The sequence below is a fragment of the Leptinotarsa decemlineata genome, unplaced genomic scaffold (genome assembly GCF_025532065.1).
Source record: "Leptinotarsa decemlineata unplaced genomic scaffold, Ldec_3_MD MMD2_tig00000008_RagTag_RagTag, whole genome shotgun sequence".
Lineage (NCBI taxonomy): Eukaryota > Metazoa > Arthropoda > Insecta > Coleoptera > Chrysomelidae > Leptinotarsa > Leptinotarsa decemlineata.
Genome location: NW_027412537.1, coordinates 2693489 through 2721083, shown reverse-complemented (window position 1 = coordinate 2721083; position 27595 = coordinate 2693489). Strand labels below are relative to the sequence as shown.

At 36.2% G+C, this 27595-nt stretch overlaps 1 protein-coding gene across 1 annotated transcript in view; it reads left to right on the top strand.

The window, feature by feature from the left end:
• The window catches only part of LOC111512485 (uncharacterized), a 149746-nt gene that overhangs the window by 80901 nt on the left and 41250 nt on the right, over nt 1-27595 (top strand). Inside the window, exons 6-9 of the mRNA XM_074170868.1 lie at nt 4266-4428; nt 12627-12760; nt 17317-17524; nt 25846-26007. Of these exons, the coding sequence (XP_074026969.1) occupies nt 4266-4428; nt 12627-12760; nt 17317-17524; nt 25846-26007 (667 nt within the window). The remainder of the gene's footprint in view (nt 1-4265; nt 4429-12626; nt 12761-17316; nt 17525-25845; nt 26008-27595) is intronic.

Sequence of the window (27595 nt, the reverse complement as noted above, 5' to 3'; positions counted from 1 at the left end):
ATACAATATAAAGCCAACACGTACTTTTGATATCTTTACAATGTCAGGTTACTCAAGAAACTTTACTTTTCGATAATTGAAAACAATTTTGTGGATTTTCTTATGTTTTCTTGTGTTACTGCCTTATTTGGGTGACCACTGCGTTCTGCATCATCGTTGTGTCTACGACCAGGCACTACAGGAAAATCCTTAAGACGCTCTCGGAGCGGTGCCTGTGTGAAAGTAGCGATTCATATTGGATTTAAATCGCTGGAGATCAAATCCATTTGGAAAAACGTTCTAACGAAGTTTATTCCACATAAATTTAATTAGAAATTCATTAGAAGTTCTGAAACAAACTTGAAAAGTAATCCGCAAGGATTCTGGTCAGTCGTACAGTCTAAGCAAAATAAAACAAGAATCCCTGGTATAATGTTTAACAGTCGTGAAAAACTTTCTTGTAGCCAGTCAATTGTCAATTCATTTGTGAATCATTTCAAAAGTGTTTAGTCTACAGACTGTAATAATTATAATAAAAGTAATATCCTGAAATTAAATAATTTATTGATCATTGATGAGATATCGGAAGAAAATATACTGAATGCAGCCTCTAAACTCAAAAATAAATTAACATGTGGCCCGGATAATATACCTTGTCAACTTGGCAAAAAACATATCAATATTTTGAAGTATGCTCTACTCATTATCTTCAACGCCATTCTGAAAAAACAGGTTTATCCAGAGGAGTGGAAAGTATCACGGATTTGTCCGGAACACAAATCAGGAAATAAATCTGAAATCTCTAACTATCGACCGATTGCACTAATCTCTGTATTCTCCAAACTTTTTGAGATTATTTTATTCGATTTGATTTATGCACATGTGAGAAATTCGATATCAGAATTTTAACATGGCTTCATGAAAATGAGGGGAACTGTGTCGAATCTCTGCACATTTACTCAATTCATATTCAATTCTTTGCATAATAGATGTCAATTTGATGTAATCTATACATATTTCATTAGGGCATTCGATAAAGTTTCCCACCAACAATTAATATCGAAGTTGAATGCATATATGGTATTTCCCCAAAAATACAAAATCTACTAAGATCGTATTTGAATCATCGTAGTCTATATGTCGAGTATGAAGGTGAAAAATTGGATGTATTTTCCCACAGTCAGGGATTCAAAGCCTTTCAGAGAAATACGGGATTCGTCTGATTGTATGTTGCTTCAGAGGGATTTGAATTCACTCCAAAAGTGGTGTTGTGAGAATAAACTCTTTCTAAATGTTGAAAAGTGTAAAATTATGACTTATGCTCGTATATTAAATTCATACCAGTTCAATTATACAATTGATAATATCGACTTACCAAGAGTTAATGATACTCTCGACTTAGGAATCTTATTCGACAATAAATTCACATTTAATTGAAAATATTGTTCAGAGAAATTTTAAGTCGCTGGAATTTGTTATAAGAAACTGCAAAGAGTTTAGATCATTTGAATGTATTCGTTCAGTTTACTATAGTTTGGTACGTAGTAAACTAGAGTACTGTAGTTCTGTCTGGAATCCTAATCAAATAAAATACATTGATGCTGGAAGGTGTTCAGGTAAAAATTCTCAAATTTGCGTATTATAAGAAACATGGAAACTATCCGATTAGAAATTATGAATACACTTGCCTTCTCACTGAATTTATTTTGTAACATTGAGAAAAAGATGAGAAATTGCATATCTCATTTTCATCTATAAACTGGTCAATGGTCCCATTGACTCACCAAGTCAACTGTCCCAAATTAATTTTAATGTACCTCAATATACGTCCAGAGCAAATATCACATTCCGCATTAACGTACCCAATTCTCAGCACCATTTCTACAGCCCGTTAACCTCTATGTGCCAAAACTGTCAATAAACACTCTATAGATTTATTTTTTCTACCCTGAATCAATTTAGAAATAGTTTATATAGATTAGTTCCTAGCTGAATATCAAAATGTTCACATTTATCTAGAACTAGTTACCTGCTCTATTATTGTATACTCCTTTTATTGGGCCTTGGCCTGTTGGATGTAAATAAATAAATAAATTAACGCAGTTGAACCTCAAAATGATCAGCAGCCACAGTTCGTCGCTTATTTCTGATATGTACTGCTCTTGGTAGAATCAAATGTGCCATGTCACTTGAACACTTCCCGTGAAAGTATCTATAAAAGAAAGACAAATCTCCAACCTTTCTTCGATGTTGCAGGCTATCAAGGTTGCATGTGATGTTCACGTCTCCAATCAGGCGGATTTTCCTTTTCTGGATGGAATGCATCAACTTCAGGGTATGTTCGGGGGCAGAGCTCCATGCATGAGAACAATACTCCAAAAAAGGTCTGATCTGAACTTTATGAAGCATCAAAAGTCGCTGATGTGTGTACAGTTTTCTCAAAAGCTCCAAGCTTTTGAGAAGCAGCCTTTGCCAATTCAGCGACATGATTGTGCCAAGACATATTGGTGTCCATTTCAACCCCCAACAAACTCATTGAAGCATGTATGAAACTTTCGTATGAGAGAAAGATTGTTAACTAGCAACAGCTCCAACTCGTGAAGACTGTATCAAAGAGAGATACATACGTTTTAAACACATGGACTGAAAATTCCCGATTTTCTCATCAAAATTGGCCTTATTCATCAACGTAATCTCCATCGAGAGCTACAGAATCATTCCAGCGCAGTTCTTACATTTCAATACCACTTTTGTTGAACGATTCATCTTTTGCTTCAAAATAGGCTCCAGCTTTGACAATAACTTCTTAATTACAGCGAAATTTTTTACCATTGAGCATTTTTTTGAGGTCTGCGAACAGAAAGAAGTCGCTGGAGGTCAGACCTAGAGAATACGGTGGATGCGGAACAATTCGAAGCCCAATTCTTGCAATTCTGCATCTTTCCATTGATTTATTACACGATGCGTTGTCTTGAAGAAAATTTTTTTTGCCATATGCAGTCGATTCTTTGCAATTTTGCCCTTCAAACGCTCCAATGATGATTTATAATATTCACTGTCGATGGTATTTCCCTTTTCAAGATAGTCGATGAATATTACACCAGGCACATCCCAAAATACCGAGACCGTAACCTTTCCAGCCGATTGTTGTGCTTTCGAGCACTCTGGACAAGGTTCACCAGTTGTTCTCCACTCAGATGACGATCGTTTTGATTCCGGAGTGAAGTGATAGATCCATGTTTCATCCATTGTCACATATTGACGCAAAAATTCAGATGTGTTGTTTAAACATGGCCAAACACTGCTCACAATCATCAAGACGTTCTTGTTTTTGGTCAACAGTGAGCTCGCGCGGCCCCCACTTCGAACAGAGCTTTTTCATAGTCAAATGCTCATGCAATATAAAGCTAACACTTTCTACTGATATCTTTACAATATCAGCAAACTCACGCAACTTCACTTTTCGATCATTCAAAATGATTTTGTGGATGTTTTTTGTGTTTTCTGGTGTTACTCCGTTCTGCATCATCTGTGTCTCTACGACCCCGTTTGAAGTCAGCAAACCAAAATTTGATTGTTGTTTCTGATGAAGCGAAGTCCTTATAACACTTTTCAAGCCATTGCTTCGCTTGAACGGTATTTTTTTCCACCAAGAAACAGTGTAATATTATAACACGAAATTGTTTTTGATCCATTGTTTTGAAAATAACAAAAGCAGAATCACACTTAGCACAATATCTCACAAACTCATCAGTAGAAATTTCAACAAATTTTTCTTAAAGGTTAGTACTAATTGAAAAAGCGATGGATGAGACTAGCTTCATCTGTGTGTTAGGCCCTAGACTTTTCACAAAAGGCAGTATGTGAAAGCAAAAATCTATAGATGGGATGGAACTATCCAATATTTATGCGTCATTCTAAATAACTCTGCCGAACAGTTAGCACGTCTTCATTTTTATATCCTATCCTATCACCTATCCTAACACCAAACCAATCACTTGGTTATTGAAACACGTGTCGCGGTATAAAAAAATAACGATTGGTGGTGTTGGAATAAAACTCCAGTGATATTCAAAAGTGATGTAATGAATAACTGAAACTGATTCCTCCCTATAAACATTTCAAATAGTTTCATCTCACAGTCGTTCTCTTCGGAGCACATTGTGTCTCAGAATAGCTTTCTGTGATAAATAATATCGCATATATTCCTGCAGAGGAACCTACACTTTGCCAAAATTCATTCACTATTAATATTTAAGCGATAAAACGTTTTCCTGTTGTTTCAGACACTTTCGATCTGGAGCCGATGTAACATTCCACGTGTACAGTTCAAAGAAGGAAGAGAGACGTCTGAGATCGATCTTGAATAAATGGGCAGACAGGGGATATGTCGGCAATATAACAATTTCAGAAAAAGATACCACTTTGAGGTCTTTGCTGTCCCTTGAGGTAAGTGAATACGTCGTTGTGATGTCAACTGTATTTATGTCTTGTCCAGACACCGAATGAAAGATGAAAGAGAAATATATTTACCCGTTTGTTTGTGAAACGTGAGTTTGAGAGTTTGTAACAATTGGAAGTGATGTATGTTACTGGATTTTAAATGGTGGAAACATTTTCAATTTGTTTAATTCGAAAGCAAGACTGGCTGAATAAAAATGGATTTAAACCATGATTGGCGATTGGAAAATATTTTATGTTTTTGTTATTGACTAACTTCAATGTTCGTGAATCGAAGTCACTATTGAATTTTTTGAGTTTCGATGAATTTATGTTATTCAACTGTTGAAACAGACAAAAATAGTAAAGTTTCTTCAAATGATATTCAGTTGTAATTCCATAGTACTTCCAGCCTGTTAGCTGGCAGTAAATTGCCAAAAAAGGCACTTTTCAATATGAAGATTGAACAAATTGTCTTTTTGCTTTCTACTTCTCCACCTTGACACAAAAAATGTGGGAAAATTCCAGAGAAAATGTAAGGCAATAAAGTTCAAAATAAACTCTACACAAATATATTTAGACCTTACATAGAAGTCTTTTTCAAGAACAAAACTGAAAGAAAAAGCCTTTTTGAAACAATTATTTTAACACGAATATTGAATTATAAACAAATGCTTTTTTCCATTTAGTTTGTACCCCAAACATTCGTATGGAATTGAAGTAGATACCATCCACAATATGGAAGAGTATCGATATAAAATTTCACTCGACATGGAAATCTATCCACCTCAAGGTACTAGTAGAAGTATAACATTTTTTAAAGATATGTATGCCTATCAATTGAATACAATTTTTCTCGAATTAGAAGAATTACTGGTGGTTCACATGTTTTTTGCTTATAACTACCAATAATTTCTTCAAAAGAAATATAACTAATGTCTTCGTTGTGAAATTTTTTTTTTCTTTTTCAAATGAAGTAGCATCAAAAATACTATTATTCAAAACTCACATAAATATTTTATTATAAATTGGTCATAACTATTAGTTATTCACTGACAAAATGTTAAAGAATATTCAACAGTGCATGAGTATTTCAAGTTGTAAAACTCAGCTCTGCCATTGCTAAAAAATGAACATCAGAAAAGATCAAGTATGTTGCATATGTATTTTACGAATTATTCAATTATTCCATAATTCAATTCACAATAACATTTTTTTTCTGATTTCGAGTCGAAAAATATATTTTAACTCAATACATATGTATATCAACTGGCTCATTATTCGAATCTTCTGAACTCTTTAAAACTTACTAAAAACTAATTTCTAATATTTGTGTACAGAATAATAAGAATGTAGGAGAGTTTCAATTGTTTGACACATGAAAAATGTTTTTGGGATTCTCACATGAATAATTTGTATGTTTCCCTAACCTATGATGATAATGTTCGTCCTTATTGATCTATTTTGTACTTAGCTCATACAGATTTTGTTGAAACACGATTATTCATAAAACAACTTCACAATAATGTTCCAATCAAATCATATTAAAAATCAAGGTCACAGATATTTTCCTCGGTTTTTTCCGATTTCTTTTTTTTTTATATCCTTCAGTGTTCACAATTGTATTTTCAATCGAATTATGAGCATTCACATCAAACAATATGTAATCAAATAGGGATAAAATGTTAATTCAAACTAGAATCAATAAAATTGATCATCTGATTTATCAAAAGATGCAATGTGAAAGAAATAATACAAAAATTGAAATGAAAATGATAAAAATACTTTGAAATTGAGTTACTCACTGTCCACAATCACAATTTCATTCTTCCTTCCGTTTGATTTTTTTATTATCTACAATTAGATGTTTTCTAACTCATCCAAATATTTTGGCACAGTTTTTTTTACGTTTGTTATCCAAAGGAACGAGTTGAAGTAACTCAATTCTTGATTTTATGTCTTTATGACATATTGGTTTCCTTGTGTAGTAGGGAAACCCTAATATCAATAGGGAAATAACGGAATTTTCAGAGAGAGAATTTTCTGCTCAGTATAACAACCGGGTAAATTTTCGTTTTGTGGACACACAGCGATTTTGAAAAAATTCAGAGCTCTATCACATTTCGTTATGTTATCTTCATCAAACGTCACCATGAAAGAATTTTTCCATTCCCCCCAAGAAAATGATCGGGATTCACTGAACTTTTGTTCATATACGAGAAATACCGGATAAGTTGAATCTCAAATGATGTATTTTCTGATCTTCTGTAGTCCATTTGTTTGACACGGCCATGAATTCATATTGTTTTATCCATGTATTTGGGTTATCATGTTTAGTGTTAAATGGGTTGATTTTAATAATTTTGGAATTGTCTGTCACCAATGACAGCCATTTTGACATCATATAGTCGAGTGCTTCTCTGCCAATAACTACTTTGGCTTCCAGGTCCCCCTTAACTCCACTGCTTTCATTATAATTGATCTGAAGTATTTTGTTTTCCGACTGCGCCACATTGTAATAAACTTTTAGAGAAACTAGAGGATGAAGTCCTAACCTGCTGGGTGCTGCAGGTTTCTCCGGGTTTTCCTGCAGCTGAAAAAGCAAATGCGCCAGTGGAATCAATAAAGTAGCCCCGAGGCGCCAGAAATGATGTATATTTTTTGTAAAGATTGAACCACAAAACTATATAAGATAACTTAACATATGTTATGCACCGAAAAAATCATCCCTACTTCATCAGCGCCCATTTCCAAGAACAATTCCACTATAAAGCGAATGTTCAGCTCATCAGGGAAAGTTAGGAATTCATTTCTATCGTATTTTTCAGTTGAAACTTCGTATTAGCTAGTTTATCATTATTCAGAGATTTTGAAAATGCTCTACTCTACTTTTTTCAACCATAGACTTGATAATATATGGACTAGGCATGACCTCACTTCTACATATCATTCTACCTTCAGATCACAGATCGTCTTGACCACTGCGTCACAGCATATGTGATGAATCAAATCCCAAAATTTCCAAATGGATATATGCAACACGTAAAACATCGTGACGTTGTCAAGTGTATGAGTGACGTAAATGCCAGGACGTGGATTTCTCCATCTTTTTCAGTTGTTGGAGTCAATGTTATCTTTTCAATGGCCAGTCCATATTTATCATAACGTTATGTTTTCAATACTGTTACGGAAAAGTGTTCCTTGTCATTTATTTTTCGGCTTCAGGTTCTCACGAAAAATGTCGATTTTTCTTCCCATAATCCATTAAAGGAAAACAGAATGTAAATTGCATTATGTGCATCTTGACTTCATTCTCAAGGAAGGGCATTGTAGACGTTCCGAATATACTTTTATCCTAATTGTTCATTATTTTCCTCATGCATCAACTCTTCCATTAGTATATAAATTCGTTAAGTACCATCACGCCACACTTTACTGAATATTGAAAAGATGCATCTCACGGAAAAACAGGTTTGAAACTTCAACGGCTCAGTGAAGATGACATCATTGAATACTTTTGTTAATGAAACGGACCAGTGAATTTAATATTAATTGAACTTCAAACAAAATATTCAACTTCTTAATTTGCTTTGTGCTCCAGTTCTTTCGTGAATTATATGCCTGCAAGTCCTTTTGAGACATATTTTCCCAACAACTTTCTGAAAATGAATTTCCCAACTGTTTCTTAATAGCGAGGGTACTTTCACAAGGGTTTCTTTTGAAAAGTTTGTATAGCTTGAATTACTCTCCTTAAGTTTTTATCTTCAGTGTTACGGGTCGATGATGAATAACGAAGGCAATAATTATATCAAATTCTTTAGACGCATGATTGACGTACGTAAATTCCGAAAGCATTCCTATAAAGCTAGCATCGTTAAGATAAATGTCTCCAAACGGGATACAATAATGTCAGGTCCGACAATTCCATTTTCTGCTTTGATAAGATTGTTGGGGTTTAAAATGGACACCAATATGTTTTGGCACAATCATGTCGCTGGAATTGCAAAAGCCGCTTCTCAGAAACTTGGAACACTGTTCAGAACGAGAAAACTGTACACACTTCAGCTAATTTTGATGCTTTATAAAACACAGATAAGACCTTCTTTGGAGTATTGTTCCCCTGAAGCTGCTGGATTCCGTCCAGAAAAGAACCATCCGCCTGATTGGAGACGCGAACATCACATCGAAGGAAGGTTGGAGACTTGTCGCTCTTCTATAAATACTTTCACAGGAAGTGTTCATGTGACTTGGCACATTTGATTCCACCAAGAGCGTTACAAATCAGAAATACGCGACGGACTGTGGCTGCTCATCGTTTTGAAGTAAACTCAGTACACCTCGAACTTTACTGTTCAAGAACTCTTTCATTTGGGGAACTGCATTCATATGGAATAAACTTCCTGAGAACGTTTTTCTATATGGATTCAATCTTCAGCGATTCAAATCCAATGTGAATCACTACTTTCGCATAGGCACCGCCCTTAGAGCGCCTTAACGATTTCCCGGTACTGCTTGTGTCGTCTTTGAATGATTTGAATGATCCATAACTCACAAGTTTGAACCAATCACAAGTAACCAGATTCATAAGTGACTACCTTCAAGGCCAATTACAAATGAGCAAACTCATAACTTTGCAGTCCAACGAATCATTTGTGGTTCACCTTGCCCTGCTGATGAGACTCATAAAGGGTCGAAACATCACTACTACTACTATTTCTTATTTACATCAATAGTATATGTTCCATCAACAATTTGGGGGGTCATCTCATATCATATGCGGACGACACAGCACTCATATTCACAGGTAGTAGTTGGAAGGAGGCATTTGAGAAATCAGAGATATCCAGATATGTCTTGATCACCACCTTCTGAGTCAGAATATGAAAAAAACTAAATTTATCACATTCACCCGATCAACAAAGAAATAACATAATCCATATACATGACGGAGACTGTACTAATACAACAAACTGCAATTGTGCTGTTATAGAAAGAACGAAAATGATTTAGTATCTGGGAGTTATTGTGGATCGGCATATGAGATGGGATGACCACATAAATTATGTTGTGAAATGGCTCAGACTTTCAACTGAAAAATTCTATGAGTTGTGAAATATTCTGGAGTACAACAATGTAATCATCATATAGCAGCAGAATACACTCTAGCAGAATCTGTAATAAGATATTGTATTGCTGCCTGGGGTGGTACTTTTAACAATTCCCTCAATATCCTCCAGATATCTCAGGATACAATCTTGAAAATATTATTGAAAAAACATAAACTTTAACGAATGTATGTGTGAGGAAACGCAATTACTGAAAACGAGAGAACTCCATATCCACCATTGTTTAACGTGGGTGTACACAAATAAATTCACACTTCAATCAACAAACAAAGAAAAACAAACAAGATTCGTTACTAGTTCATCAGTAAACATACCAGCATTTAATAAAAGTCACACATAGGGATGTATTTTCCATTATGGTCCCAAATTATTGAATCTTCTGCCAGTTAGCATAAGAAACAAACATAAAGAATGTTCAGCATGCTCTTCTTCATTCCCAATATTCAACGAATTTGTATATACTCTCGAAGAGAGTCGCATCACGTTGAAAGTGCTTTCAGCTAACATCGGTCTGAACTCAGTTGTTACTGTATCATCAGTGAGCTTACTAGAGGCTGTCACCATTGTGGACCTCTCAATTCGGGGCCTCCTGGCCTCTTGAAACCTCCGGTGGCGACGGAGTTATGACTGACCTAGGTCTCTTTCTTGATTCCGGCTCTGGTCCGCAAGGGGGGGGGTCCCTGCAGATCCCTTGCTAGTGGTAGGAGGCAAAGTGCCAACCAATTCCATGTTTGAAGGGCCGGCAACTTGGGAAGTGTGCATCACCGGCCTCTTCGATGTTATTAATAATGGCGAAGGCGCCTGTACAGGGCTATCTGCGACAGGAGTCTGAAACAGCAAGCCATCGCTAGCCGTCATCCAGCAATGCTGAAGCTGTTGGGGTGGCGTAAGTAGTTGTTTCCAACTCGATTTCTTCGGCACCCGATGTAACATTTCCGTCAAAATGTTCCGGACCAGTTGTGACGTCCGTTAGGGAGATATGATGTAGAAGCTCTCCCTCTTTGTCATGTTCCACTGCGCCAAGTTCATCCGTTGTTCTCCTGGCTTCTTCTAATGTCGTCGGGGTCGGCACTGCATCCACTTGACCCGTTGATGTATTGGCTTTATCATTCCAGGAGTTGCGGTTTCCGGCAAGGAGACCAGTTAAAGAATTCCTCCTCGCACTATCCCTGACTTCGGCCAATAGCGTGGCGTACAAGGGTTTGCAACACTTATGGCGGATCTGATCTTTTGTCAGCTTCGTTGCACTTTCCATGTATGATATAAATGGGCGGCCTGGCGGTGTGGTTGCTTCAATAGCGGCCAGGCGTCTCATCACAGCTGACTCTTCCTCAGGGATCCGTATCTGCAACTCCTGATGGTATTTCTCAGGGTAAGCTCTTCTCTCGTGTAATCTGACGTCCCCGAAAGTTTCGTAAAATTTTCCACAGTGCATGCAGTGCTGCCTGTCTCTAATTCCACAAGTTTGCTTGTGGCGCAGTAACGCTCGCTGTGAGCCACTTATTTGACCACGCTTGTCACACTGGTGTGGCTCCAGTGGTGCGCGGAGTGAGCCCTGTCCACCGGTTTGGGTCACGGTAACAGTTTTCTTCGTACTTTGCTCACTCCTGAGCGAATCCGGGCCGGAACCCGGTGTTGTTTTGCTCCCGGAGCTGCGGGGAAGCTTCCCTCCTGAGTTCGCCCTAACTGATGAATGTTGGTCAGGAGTAGTCTTTGCCGACGTGGAGGTTCTCAAAGTTGTTTGTCTTGAAGAAACCGGCGTTATTTGATTTATTCCAACCGTTTTCTTCATATTTGGATTCCAATTAATAACCTCTTGACGACCTGGTATTTCTTGCGCTGCTTAGTAAACTCACCAGATTTCCAGGGGATGCGATTATGGTAAGGAGTACACCCCCAGTGAAACGTTAAGCAGCTAACAAGTAGAATTTCCTTGTAGAAAAATCCCGGATATTCAGTTGTTACCTCCCGGCCTGTACCGGAGCATTCGCCAAAATATTCCTTATCGGAATACAAACAACAATATATTTTTGAGGTTATTGTTGCACTGAATGGCTCCAAAACTGCACTAAAAGCTTGTTTTCAGGCTTACTTTCAATGCAGGTGAACGATGGCACTGTTATAACTACACTGGCACAGACCGAGATAATTAAAACGCGCTAGAAACTGCACAATTTGAAATCTCTGGGGACGATCTTCAAAACCAGGCCGCTTAATTTCTTCACGTTGACACAATATTCACAATAATTAATCGAAATATATGTATATATGATATATATGATAGTTAATAACATATAATTGAATACCCTGAGTGGTAGATGGAAAGAGCAACTCAAGTAATTTAGTTACTTAGGTGTATCCATCCTCACACAGGGTACTAAAACTGTATATGTAAAATATAAAAATTATACCTATAATGATGATAATAATCACTATCTCATGCTCGATCACGAATGTTCTGTTATAAATCTTCGATTTCAACTGACTAGTTGCCTAAAACATGCAGAGACAGAGATGAGAGAAATCCCATTTGAAGGTCGATGTCGAAAGTAAGCTTCACAATGGACCGTCTTTGAGAGCCTTTTTTATCATGGATATCTCTGGTTTGATTCTTCTGTGGATCACATAACTGGCATCTTTGTGAATCCTGTTCATAGGAATTTCAAAGTTATTAATGAATAGTTGACAGTAATAGTAGTAAAACGCAACACGTGTTTCGCAATACAATAGCTCCTTTGTGCCGATTCTCTCACGAGTAGTGGAGAATGAAATCAGCCAAGAGCAATTTGAACAATTAATTTGGTCAAACAATTCGTTCGAAACAAATTCAACTGACAAATTCACAAATACATTAAAAATTCCCAAAATGTACACAGACATCACTTCGTAATTTCGTCGATAATGTTCAATAGTGATTTCAGTAGCTGAAGGGAATTGGTCTCCGCAATATACTAACAGTAAATCACTTGGAATACCAGCTGAAAAACAATGCATGATCTTTTTTCCATTAGCATACCAGCATCCAAAAACTCCGCGTATATTCGTCTCGAGCATCCCATTCATTACACTTTATTGTTTCAGAGCTTGGCAATAAATCAAGAAGGGATAATAAGGGAGAACGACGAGTTCATACTGAGTTGCGTGGCGAGAGGATCTCCTACGATGAGTTTTCGTTGGTTTAAGGATGGAATTCCCATCAACGTGACTTCGACCAGGTAATTACGTTGTTGACTTCCCGTTAACTATTTTTCGCTACTCCGCATTTAGTGAGTAATGAGGTTTACTCGAGAAGTGCAAGTCTACTGTAGTTAAAATGGTTTTGAAGGTCTGATGAAAAAATATGCCAAAACATATGGAAATGAATGATCATATAATATGGCTTAAGTGAAATTTTTCGGATCATGTCAAAAATTATATAGGCACAATGAAATGAATACACAATACACGTAGGTCAAAAATAGTTTCAACTTAATTTTTGTTCTGTATCTGAATGCGAAAAATGTTAATACGTGGTATGGCTAGATTCATTGTATAACTTTCTGATTTTTTTCTTTACAATTTACACCTTACACATTTTATAAACCCCATCCACTATATCCACACTTTTCCATTTGAATTTTCTACTGTTCAGAACTATCTTTCAAATTTATTTCTGAAAGCATTTTCATAGTTTCCGTCACTGATTCCTTCAAAACTTCCTCTGTATCAAATTTAGTTCTTTCGAATATCTCCTGCATTTTTGGGAACATAACAAAGTCATATGGAGCTATTTCTGGTAAGCGGGTGGTTGTTCCAACATGAAAGTGCTATGCTTAACCAAAAGTGACATATTGTATACATGATGTATACAACATCAGAACCTGCTTCAGATCCGGAAACACTATCCGTAGCAGCCTCACGAAAAACAGGCTACCAAACGCAGATTGCGATTCCGAAAATTGCATTTACCGGATACGCTGATTGTGCGGAAAACGCTATTTCGTTGAAACTAAAAGGCCATTGAAAGTTCGCATTGCCGAGCACAAGAAACACACACGGCGAGGGAAAATCAGCAAATCATGAATAGCAGAGCATGTTTGGTCCCATCAACATAACATCGAGTGATCCCAAGCTGATATCATACACAGGGAGGAACACTGGTTTAGGAGGAAATTCAAAGAAGCCGCATATATGTTTTACAACAATGTATTCAGCCAAGCTAGCGTAGAGATATGCAACATATGGAAATCCATCATCAAGCGAAAAATGGCAACTCCTGCCAAACGGTCATCTCCCGGAAACCGGTAAAGCGGAAAGAGGAAAGAAGAGATAAGTGAATGTACTCGAATGTCATTTCTCGAAGAAATCAGTCGAGTCATCACCTGAAGACGTTGTGGATACTAATAGTCGACACGTCGTGAAGTAACTTGTCGTGGAATCTCTTGATTTTTTTGTTTTTTATTTTTTGTTTAATTGTTATTACTTGTATTTTATTCCACTGTGATTTCTTTTCAGGATTCTTTTGCCTAATATAATTGTTATTTTCAGCTATTCTTTTCAATTTGTATTAGATCTTTTAGGGATTTCAAATTATATTATATAATATTAGACAATGGAAGTCCGAACCAATGAAATTCATCATGAAACAGTGTCAATCATCTTCAAGCAAGTGCAGTATTATTTGTAGCGTTATTCTCATGTGGAATCCACGACCATAGTTCTTCCAGAACTATGGTCACTTCATTCTGATTCTGTTTATTTTTTGACTATTGACCCGTCCCGGCTCCGTACGGGTAAAATATACAAATACACGTATGCTATCGCTATTAATCATGAAATGCCTTCGACGCGCTATTCAAAGGCACGCATCGCTGGCCCCAAGCCGGTACCGCCGTAACCGCTATGTCTCTGCATTTTAAATTTGGTAAATCTTCGAAAATATTCATTTAAATTACATGCTATGAAGGGCCGTATTGATCTATATTCAATGCACAATGTATTTGAAGTGCTTGATTGGATTAATTGGATTAATACTGTTTTGCTTAAAATCGCCTCGTATTGCATGGCGGACTTTTTTGTTGACCTTTCCAAGGTGTACAATACTGTTATACACTTTATTATCTATCTCGTAGGGTTCAGCCTGCGTTTGCAATATAAACGCAAAAAATGTGTTTATCCATGACATCACATCAGAAACCTCTGAAATTATCAGTGTTTTTCTACTATATTATGCATGTTATATACATACAAACTTTCCTCTTGAATCACTCTATTTATTTAATAAAACTGCATCAGAATCTGTTGCGTAGTTTCAAAGATCCAAACATACATCCGGACAGACAACGGGAAGGGAATACTAGGAATTAATTTATTTATGTATATGTATTATGTATAGTGATTTCTACAGTCTCGGTAATGAAAGATATACTCAATCGGTGATCCAGATAGATGATATTGAATATTTTGTCGCCACTAACCAGTCCAGTTATTTTCTGGACATACCTGTTGAAATTGTAATATTCGAGTTTCATCGATTTTCTCTTTGTCCCGAACGTGCCTCAAATAGTTTTGAATATATTAGATACTGTTCACAATATCTGAAAGGAAATGTTTTTCTTTTTTTTCTTCAACAAAAATCTTTTGATAAGTAACATTGGAACCCTCTGACGTGAAATGTATTCATTAAATATATTTTTTACACCAGAACAAAATTGCTGCATCAACACTTCTCTGTTAACCTAAGTAACATCTACAGGTATGATTGAAACCCTTAGCATCAATAGGAGATGACCAAAACTTCTAGTCAATTCCTATAAACAAAATTGAAGGTGAAGCAGGCGATCTGTTCATTGAAAATTTTTGGAATCAAATTCGTCCAAGTTGAAAATTCTTGAAATTAGAACAAATATATGGTTCTAGAGAGTATCGTTCAAAGTATGTTACGTCATGTGCAGCAATATTACATTCATTTGATAATTGTGATCTTCTTGGCAGGATTTTGTTTCTATATTGTCTGCTGGCGATGTCACCACTGCCACAAAAATTATGAACCAACAAAAAATTTGATCTTGATAATGGTGACATATCCATCCATTTCTCAACTTGACGATCCCATTATTATGATGCAGGTTAACTGGTACAATAATTATGGACTGCGTCAGGGATATTCGTAGAAATGTTTACATTTTTTTTCTCTTCATTGCCGTTAACCTCTTCTTGTAAGAACAAGGTTCTGGTCAGGAAGTAAGTAAGCTCCATTACTTGAAACTTATATTTCCCATCAACATTCTTTTTCTTGACACACTTGACACACAATTTCAGTAGCTATTTTTTCATCTAATTTGTACCCTGTCCTATCGTTAATCATAATCTGTATAATTGAAATTGTTATCAGCCTGGTAAATCCAAATTTTCTCAACGGATTTCGGTTTCATCATATATTCAATATCCTATTGATTGATTTCCGTTTTTGGAGCTTTTGATGAACTGATTATTTTTTAAATCTTCAGGCCCTTGATTTTAACCTTCATATACGAAACAGTAATTTTAAGGTCGAACTTCTATAGTTCTTGTGAGATTTCCACTATATAATACCTTCATCATGCATTTTCATTCATGATTTCCATCATGTATCTGCCAATTCCATCACATTTCTGTACAGTGGTTAAGGTTTTTATACAGCGTGTAAAAGCCAAATGAAATAAATTTATTATTTCGTTAGTTTAAAACGCCCTGTCAACTTTTTTTGTATGTTACAACATCAGTTGTTCGATATTTTAATTTAAGTTTAAAGTTCGTTAACTTCAAGTCTTACAAATGGTTTGAATAACGGAAATGCATTAAATAACAGTTTCACTAATGATTGGTTACGTAGATAAAACCCGAACACAACAGGAAGTAGCTCGCATATTTCATGAGAAATTTACTAATTCACCGCCCATATCTCAATGAACAATAAACAAAATAGAGAAGCAGTTTCGCGAGCTTGGTCGTGTGGTATGAAACCATATCATTGGCCCTTTTTCATTGAGGGCAACTTGAATGACAATAATTATTTGGCACTACTTCAAAATGATGTCATTCCAAGTTTAGCAAATTCATATCCTGTTCCAGAAAATCCTCAAGTTTTAGCAGGATGGAGCACTACCGCATTACCAAGTTAACGTCCGGCAATACCTTGATATATTTTCCAATCGGTGGATAGAGAGGCCAGGATCGATTGAATGGCCAGCGCGATCACCTGATCTTTCATCATTAGATTTCTTTTTATGGGGATATGTTAAGAGCAAAGTGTACAAAACTAAACCTTCAGATTAGAATGACTTGAAAGAACAAATAACGACTGCGAATAAGTTGGTTTTGCCTGATATGTTAAATAATGTTAGGACAGAGTTTTATTAGTTTTATTTGAGATTAGGAGATTGCCAAGACGTTCACGGTGAACATTTTGAACATCTACTTCGTTAACATCCATAGTTTTTTTCGTAATCTACATTTCATTACGTTCCGCATTACATTTTAGTTTCTGCAATAAACTTGAAAGGTTGGCATTGAACAAATATTCACAGTGTTGTAAGACGATTACTATACAGAAACACAGCCCATGTATCATGGGCTGGTGTTTCTGACAATTTGTTGTTGGATCGAGCAACATTCTGGCAAATTGTTTCAAGTTACTAACGTTTACCCAAATTTCACATTCTATTCTCGATGCTTTGCTTCCATTAAATTTCATTTGGTATCATTGAATAAATATATGAAATGTTTCACCTGAAACTTTTTGTGTTTTCAGCCGAAAATGGATAAAACTCATCAAAGACCCACACGTGGCTGACCAGTATACTGCCCTTCTGGCTATTGAATCTGCGCATATTTACGATGGGGGTTTATTCACTTGTCAAATTGAAGATTTCAACATTCAACAATGCCTTTCCAGGGCGGTTGAAATTGGAAAACGGCCAGTTATCAACATTGAACCCATGAGTATTACAGTGAGAAAGGTGAGTGTGGATAAGAAAATCTATTAGTACAGAAATTTGAGTACCTACACTAGACTAGTTGCAACAACAAATCAACTGACATACAGAATAATGTACGAAATAAACATTCCGTTTGTTGCACTGAATATTGAGGCATCAGGTACGTTTCTCTTCTAGAAAATTTGAATTTTAATAGTCACTTGAACTTTTTGAAAAAGCCAAAAGAAATTTCACAAATACACTTCATTTTGCAACAGTTACTTGATTGTATTCAATTTGTATATAATTGAATTTAAATACTGAAAACTATTATATACGCAAGTAATTTAAATTTTTTCAAAAAATAATACAGGTCTGAATTGATCATCAGTTTTCATTATAGGTACATAATATAACCATAAATGATATTTTTTAGAAGGGATTAGTTTTTTAGAAAAAAAATTTGACTTTCTACTTCTCCATCTTCATAAAAATGATATTTGTTTCAGTTTTCCAATAAATCTTTGGAGTACAAACTGAATACAAAAAAGTAATTTTCGTATAATTCAATTTTCATACACAAGTAGTTGTTTCTAAAGTGCTTTTTCTTCCATATAATTTATTGTTCATGTGAAAGCAGTTGTTTCGAGAGGGTTTTTTCTTTCAGTTTCCATCTGGAAGTAACTTGTATATATGATCTACATATCTCTGTATCTGTAGAGTTGGGAGGGTGAGTGTAGACCCACAGCACTTAGGTCACATGTGACCCATTGTACATCCTCCCGAGGAGTTGTCCTTCTAGGTCATCGTCTATCCTGTTCTTTCCAGGAAGGTGGACAGGTCACTAGGGGATATCTCCTTTATATTGGCAAATGTAGGCCAAGACTCGCCGAACACACACTCTCTTTGGCAACCTTGGGGTGTCTCACGGTGGCCTCTGTGAAGGTTTTGGAATGTGCAGCGATATTACTGTCGTTGCGCAGCTTCTTCAACCTTCTTGGGGTTCCCTCCGTGGAGGTGCACAGGGCCAGCCGGTTCCTTGCCTTTATTCAAGGCGGAGCTCTTGGCGCCCGCCGCAGGAAGTGCCCTTGCTGTTGGACTGCTATGTCCAGTCTCATTCCAAGCGGTAGATTGGGGTTGACATTTCTGTTCATCCCCTGCCACCGCCTCAGATTGAGTGAGGTGAGGTGAGGTTCTGTCCAGCTTCATGATTGGTTTTTGTTGTTTCTGTTTTTGTTTGTTTCATTCGTGTGTTTCCACGAGTAGCAAGGGAAGAGTTGGTCACCTCTGGCAGAGCCCCGTATTACCAGAGGTAGGTTGATTACAATAAGTTCCCCAAGGGGATCGTTTGTAACCGCATATCACCCTGCGGCCATTCAGCTGTCGGCACGATTCCTTACACCTCAGCTTGGATAGGCTGGTTCATGGTGGAAAGTTTTGCAAAGGCTTTTGGGGAGTTTTAGTTCCCCTCACCCTACTTATTTCTGCCACTGACCAGGAGTCCGGCGACCCCGTCCGTAAGGTCACATTGGCTTTCCCGACAGGGCCTCTAGTACCCTGGCCGTTCCCCTAACCGCCACCTGGGGACGCGCCCGATAGGTAGTCCAACCCACGGGATGATCTACAGATATTTGTGAAGAAATTATCCTGAACTTAATCACTTTCTTTCTTCCTTCTGCTAATGCTGAAGAGCATTTTCTCCGAAGTACTATATTCTTGAATAAATTCAATATTGTTCTACTTGCCCTGTCTGCTGTTCAACTTGAACCCATTCTAAGGGAATCTAATGTTTTCTCATGCGTTCTATTGTACTCCGTTTTGATGATATTTGAATTTCGATGTAGTGATACTAACATCGAAATGTTGTTTAATTCTCATTTATCAAAAGTGCCTGAGAAGAAAGAAACATATATTGATTATCATTCTACGAGACAGTGAATCATTATGTATGAGAGGGGAGAAAGTCAATTCATCACAATGGAATTGTGATCCCCAAATTATCACAATATAGATTGTGATAATTTGTTATTGATATGTATTCAAAATTTTTCATTTCCCTGGAAATAACAAAAATAAATCGTAATTGAGATTCAAGAATATGTTGAAAACGGGTTTGCACAAATAAAATGAAATATATTAATTCTCTAGTAATGTTTAATTTGTTTCAGTTTCTATTTCGATTTTGTTTTGAATATATAGTTTTTTGAGTTATTTTTTGTGAATGTTCAACTAGTTCACTGAAACCTTCATATACATGGTGTCAATTTGAAAACTTCCCACCCGTACTATCTTCCTTCCAGTAAACAATGTGAGGAATCGGAAAAACAGGTCGTTTTTTATTATCAAGGGAGACACTTCAAAGGAGTATTTGTACCCTTCGTGGTTCGACCCCCTAGAAGGGGTAGATGTAACAATTTTGAATGGGAAGGGGGGTCAAGTGGCCCATCAATTTGACTCGTGTTCAATTCTGCTTCCATTGGTATCCTGACTTATTATTGTTTTTGTTTGTTGTTTGATGAGTATTTTTCGAAAAATAGCGTCCTTAACTAACAGAAGCAATTATTAGTACACATATACTGAGATGCACGGTTTGACCAGAACTTGTAAGAACTGGCCATTCTAACATTAGATATTAGCTCCAATTAATATACATCAAAAAGTAGTCTAAAAATAAAACGTAGATGGTAGTAAAGGTGTGTTTGATAAATGCTGAATTTTCAATCCTCATCGCAGAAAGTGTACAGATAGCCGTCCTTTTTCTGCTTTTTTTGCTGTGAAATATTTTCAGGCAAAACATTGGTTCACAAATTTGAACGATGTGGCGGTATTGTACATTCAGTACCTGTTGGGCTGTTTAGTGATTACTTTGATAAGTGTATGAAAGTGTAAAAATGATTTATATCCTTCAAGACAGAATTGAAAAGATTTTAATTTATGAAAAAGTTGGAAAGTGCGCACGAAGGGCGGCATGTCTTTTTAACGAAAGATATCCAAATTGTAATGTAAGTCACCGGTATGTGCTTGATTTGGTGAATAAGTTTCACGAAACTGGTTCAGTAACAAATAAAAAAAGATATAACCCCAAAGTACTAAATGAAGCAGCTCAAAGTTTTAGGAACATTTGCTGCAGAGCTTCTTACGATCAATATTGAAACAGAATGGAATGATACGCGAGACTAAGAAAAGGTTTGAAATGCATAAATTTCATCCTAATGAAATGCAGATTCTTCAAGAGCTCCACGAGGATGATTATGATAGAAGAATAGAGTTTTGTGAAATCATGTCTTATCGAGGCAATACTCTGTTAAACATCTGTTTCAGCGATGGCAATGTTAATAGACAAAATTCTCGCTATTTGAGGAACGAAACTCCGCATATTTTTTGGAAGTTCGTACACAACAGCCACAAAAAGTTAATGTTTGGGCTGGTATTCTTGGAAATGCCATTATTGGCCCATTAGTTCTGGAAGAAAACTTGACTGACAATCTGTACCTTGAAATGCTTGGAGAGACTATTGATCGTCTTATAACTCACGAGCTAGAAACCTAAATGGATGCAGAAAGTAATAAACTTTTGCAGGAGGATCTGTCACATTTCCAGCAGGACGGTGCTCCACCTCATTATTTTCTTCCCGTCAGGCAGTGATGGAACGAGAGATTTCCGGATGGATTGATTGGCAGAATGGAGGCAGTTGAGTTGCCTCTGAGATCACCGGATTTAAAACCCTTAGATTTATTTCTTTGTGGGCATTTCAAATCCGCTGTTAACAAAACCCAACCTTCTGATATTCAAGAAATATAACCAACAAATAAAAAATCCCGCGCGTGATACATTTATTCCTATCATTCAAGGTAGTAGATTTGTTTCTTTGTGGGCATTTTAAATCCGTTGTTAATAAAACCCAACCTTCCGATATTCAAGAACAATAACCAACAAATAAAAAATCCCGCGCGTGATACATTTATTCCTGTCATTCAAGGTTTGGAACCGTGTCACCTACTCTTCTTATCCTTTCTATTGAAAGGAGTAAATACAATAATGCATCTCAGAACAGGCAAATTCTCATTTCATGTGTAAGTTTAGAACGCTATTTTTTGAAAACTGCTCATCAAAAAATAAATCATCAGGGTATCATTGGAAGAAGAATTGAACGTCAATTGAAATGATGTGCCACTTAACACCCCTTTCCATTTAAGATTCTAAGGGTAACATCTACCTCTCCTTGGGGGTTGGACCACGAGGGCTACAAATATTTCTTGGAAGAGTCCTCCTTGACTATAAAGTCGGCCTGGTTTTTCGATTCCTCATTATTCACTGGAAGGAAGATATTAAGCGTGGGAAGTTCTCAAATTGACATCCTGTATAAACGTGTAATGTTTCTGGGGATAATAAACGTGAACAAAAAAAACTAGAGAATTTCTTGGACATTTTAACCCCTTTTTCGGTTTCTGTGAAGTTTTTCTGTACTCCACTCTCCAACTATAGAATTGGATCCCAATCAATTCTTGTAGACAACGCAAGCAGTGCAAAGAACTCTCAATCTCATTACTTCCTTTGATATCAAGAATTTTCTTTCAATCTTTCGCATCTTTCTGATTCGAAAAATTCCCCCAAAGAGTACAGAAAATAAATTACGGAAGATACCTCTTTTATGCTAAAGTATTCACCCAAGCAAATTTTCACCGGCTGATGCTTTGTGGTGAACAGGGATCCTCCAATAGCTCACAACGTTATACTTCTACGGTCAAATAGTTTCCTTTGTTGTTCCTGAAATCCGGTTTTACTCTTCAACTTCGGACGTTCAGTTTCTAAAAGGAGCCGAGTATCCGCATTTATATTGGGTGAACTGAAGTGCTGTTGTATACTTTGTGTTTTGTTTCCTATGTTTACCGAACATTTCTGCTGACTGTGAAACGTTATTGACTCAGATCTACAAACACGCTGAACATAATGATTATATTCTGGAAATCATAATACTCATCAATGTTTATTTTGAACAAAATTATTATAATAGGCAAACTTTTGTGTTTCACACAATCCAATATCATCAAACAGACAAGGGGTAGGGAGTCGATTCATATTCAGAATAATTCTCAATTTTCTCTTCAATTTCCTCAGTTACCACATACGTTGAAATTATAATGAAAAGTCATCAGATATTTTCTATTCGTGGACTTTCATGGTGCGAGTCATAACTAAAAAGAGGGACTACTTTATCAGCGCGTGATTATGCAGAAAAAAACTTTTTCAACTCTTTGATTTGTTGAATGTCAGATGCAGTGACTCCAAGGAGAAAGAAGAATGAACATAGTTGAAGATAATTACATAATCTTCAATTTTTGTCTGACCTGTTTTGATGGATGAAAAACGCAAAAACCCATGTTGACTAACTTTGTCTTTGAATAATTTTTTTCTACATTTGGGAATGCAGATGGAGACGATTTTCATTTCATCAATAACAGTGTTCCTAACATTCGTATCTATTTTCAGATCTATTCGAATTATCTTAACCTCAATCCTATTTTTTGGGCTGACTTGACTGGGCTATGAAAGGAAGATATTTTTCAGAAAAGCTCTTTGGTTTTCTGCTTCTTCATGTTCATATAAAAAATTTCCTTGGGAGATTTTTCACATTTATTTTATAAAGATGGTTGGTATAATTTATTTAACTACAATTCACTCCCTATTCTGAACCAGCCGTTTTAGTACTTAGCTCAGTACGCGTTAATGAAAACTGGTCAATGAAAATATGTTCACACAATGTTTTTTTCTAGAGATATTGTTATATTTTTTCCATCGCATCGTCCTATCTGATAATATCTTCTTTCGTTTATTTCGTGTGATTTTCTTCATCAATTATAGTCAGAAACAAATAGTTTGAATCCATTTTTTTCAATTGATTATGGACTCGGAGCTTGTTTTCTCTATTTTTATTACCTGAATACAAACAATGAATTCAAGTCGTCGTTCAAAGTCCGTGGGTTTCAAACCTTGTACCAACTGAATTTTGAATGGGTGGTATTTATTTTCTTTCAGAATTCTCTGTACATTAGATTTACTCACACCGACTTCTTCTGCAAGAGTACGGATAGAAACATGTGGATGAATAATAATATAAGCCAACATATTGATCTCTAAATCTTCAGTTCTAACAGATCTCGTATGATGACGATTCTTTATAGTAGAAGGAAATGACCCATTTCGCAATTTTTCTACAACTCTCGTTGACGGAATGGGTCTGTCTGGAAAACGTTCTTGGTATAGACGTTGTGCTTGACGGCAGTTTTTCTTTTCTGACATTCCCCAAAAATTAATAACATATCAATGCAATCACTTGGACTAAACGCGAAAGGCATACTGGAGTTTTCTCACAAAGAACACAGTTACTGTTTTGCAAAGAATCACTGAATCGAACTGACAAGTAGATACAATTCAACAACATTTGTTACTATGGCATCAACAAGCATAAGCTACTTGATGAAATTGTGCAATATAAAGCAATTCACCCTCAAGTTAGTCACATTCTCAAGAATTTCAATATTATATTCAACTGATATCGATATCGTATCGTAGAGGTGAGAATAATGGTTTGTATTCAGTAGTAGTCTAGTTCAATTTAATAAAAGATATAGACTGGATTCGTGTACGAGTAAATAAGTTTTTTTGAAACTTTATATTTAAGGAAAAGTGCAATAACTCAACAACGCCGTAACCGAATTTCAAAAACCAAACATGAAATGATATCAGAATTTAACGTAGCATCTGAATATGTAATGATATACAGGGCATTCTATTTTAAAAAATGGAATTTTAGTCTGTAGCACCTACACCAAACACCCTGTATATTTAAAAATTATATTAAAATATAGCTCTCATGAACTCCTGAAACTTTTGTATGAAACATTTTTGTGTATCTCCTTCAACAAACCAGATATTGCCTGTCACCTAAAATGTGGGACACCCGGTATACTCTGCTGTTTCATCATTTTTCAAATAGAGGCGACACACACTGTCTTCTGACAGTTCGAGTCTCTTCATATGATGATTCAAATGACAGTGACCTGTAAGAAGACCTGTTAAACATCGTAATTCATTCCTACTGTTGTAGGAACAACTGTTTGATATCAAGCTTCGAAGGGTGAATTAACGCCTTGGAGTAAGCCAATCCTGGAATATTCTGCCCGAAGTCCATGAATCTTCTTGTTACCCAGGTGTTCAATGTTTGTTTGGCAAAGCCTAAGGTGATGCCAATGACAGGTTCTGGTCTGATGAACCTACTTGCAGCACCCTCCTTTGGCCTTCCAGGCCAGTATGGCCAGGAATCTGCTCTGTAGGAGCCAAGAGCTTTCAACGCCGCTTGACTGTCCGAGAATAGTATTATTGACTTATTTATGAGGATGGATTTATCCAATCCCTCCGCACACAATTCAATAACTAGGTAGGTACCCTAGGTAGGTAGATATCTCTGTCCTGTGTCTGCGACTAAAAACACCTGCACCAAGACCGGTAGGTGTTTTTTATTCATCTTTGAACCAACAACTATCTGCTCTTAATATTTCCTTCTCCCGGAGGATCCAGTCCTCTCTATTCGGGAATAGTACTTCATAAGGCCGTTCGTAGTTGACAGTTGAAGGCATAAAGTCAGAGATCATTTCCAGAATGCTGTGACTTCCAGTGTCAACCAACAGTCTGTTGCACTCTGCATTAAATTGATTTGTGCAATGTGCACAAGTCTGTATGCAGTCCATCTAGCCTCTCTCTCCAGACTAATGTGGAGAGGAGGTAGATTTAGAAGGATCTCTATGGCCGCTGACGGTGTGGTACTTATGGCACCACTGGTAGTCAAACAAGCCTGTCTCTGTGAGCCAGAGAGCTTCGCTTGGGCCGTTTTCTGTGAAGCCTTTGGCCACCAGGCAATCGCACCATAAGTGATCATTGGTCTGACAATCATCACAAAAATCCAATGGATTTTTTTGGGACCTAAACTTCAAGTTTCACCATAAATCCTTCGACATGTCCATAGAGACAGTCTGGCTTTGCGTAACACTTTTTCCAAGTGAGCGTTCCAGGTGAGTCTTTTATCAAAGACAATGCCAAGATATTTCACCTCCATTCCAAATGGAATGACCTCACCATTGAGGGAAAGTGGCATTAGATCGTCCAATTTTCTCCTCCTGGTGAATGGGATTAACACAGTTTTGCTGGGGTTGACAGTGGCATAGCTATTTAGAGAAAAATATACCTACTTGAAATTGATATTCTCAATATGAAACATGAATGTTCAGTCTCATGTCCGTTTTTGTTATATATTAACATATTTTGATTGAATTCAACGAATTATTTTCCTGATCAATTCTTTCTAGGGTGGAAACTTTACTGTAAAATGTGTAACCGTAGATGAAAATGGGGATAAGTTCACATATAGCTGGACTAAAAATAAGGAATTGCTTCCTGTTAGAACAGAAAATGAGAAATATGAAATTTTATACCCAACAGGAACCATTTTACAAGTTAATAACGCCGAGGTGAGTCCAAAACTTTTATTACTGTTAATAGTTTGTTCTCAGTAGTTATGAAAATACCCTATCTTCAGAGTTATAGTGACATATGTTTGTTTTCCTCCTCAACTCCATCGGAATTGTACAAAATCTTCAAAAATTATTATTATTTTAAAAATTCGGTATTACCAGAAGATAACTGAAATTGAAACCTACGTGATAAGTTATGGCCGTTTCTATACTTCTGAACGAACTATTATTATTGTTTTTCTATGAACATTTTTGATCCCTCTCCCGAAAAAGGATTCGATAATATCACTTGTATCGTCAAACCTGTCGCATAAAGAAAATAATACCATGAATAACCTTAACTGAAATGGAAATTAATTAATTAATGAACCTCACAGGAAGTAAAATTACAATAACAATAACTTATTCACAATATCTCTCCAAAATATGAATTCAAAGTGAACAATATGTGAATGAATATGTAATCCACAGTTGTTAAGAGTATTAAAGTATTGTCAACAATTTCAATAATTTGAAGGACTCAGTTAATAAATAATACCAAACAAACACTTAGTAGTCACTGTGATTTTTCTTCTGATAAGTTCTAAAAGTCTAGGAGTTTCAAATAATCATGTCAAATAATAGTAAAATAAAACATCTATCTACTGTCAATTACATTCTCTGAATAATCCATTAGAAGAATATTAGATATTTTTATTGTACATGATTTCTATGAATCACTTTTGCAATATTTCCAAAGTTTTATACAGGGTGTTCCTTAAACACATACTAATATTTAAGGAGGTAATTCTTAGACCCATTTTAAGAAAAAAACTTCCTATGGACGTATGTCCTAAACGCCTTAACTTTTGAGATACAGGGTGGCAAACTTTTCAAAAATAATCAGTTTTTTAATAATAACTGAGATAATTTTGTAGACATCTTTGGCATATTTGGTACATATGTTCCATGCCTCAAGGCGCATTTTCTGATGTACACAAATTTGTATTTTTTCAAACAGTGGCATCCCTACGGGTTTCGCATTGAATATTTTTGGGGAAAAAGTACTACGCCAATGCTTTCTTTTCAAAATGAAATCATTTTTAAAAATCCTCATTTATTTTTGAGAAAATTTGATCTCCTGGTATTTCTTTGTCCGACGCATGATTTTCACTCAAAAAAATTAAAATCGACAGAAAGCAAATTAAGAAATTAGATCAATTCTAAAATGAATGAGAATCTGAAAATTGCTTCATAACGCATTACCAATTCCCTAATAATATTTGAAAACATAATCTGCAAAAAAATATATTTTTCAAAAAAACGAGTTTTATTTTATTTTGTGACAGTAAGTCTAAACGAATAGCACAAATTTGTTAATTAGTAATAATACCAAAACTGATTATAAAAATTGTTGGAAGTGGCCACCTGCACTTAGTATGCATGCTTCCGCCCTTCTACGCATGGAATTACGCACCCGTTCAAATATTCCCGGCGTATTTCGTATAGTTTCACACGAGGCAACTATTCGCTTTCTTGAATCTTCTAAAGTATTAACGGGAGTTTCATACACAAGAGTTTTAAGGTGACCCCATAAAAAAAATCT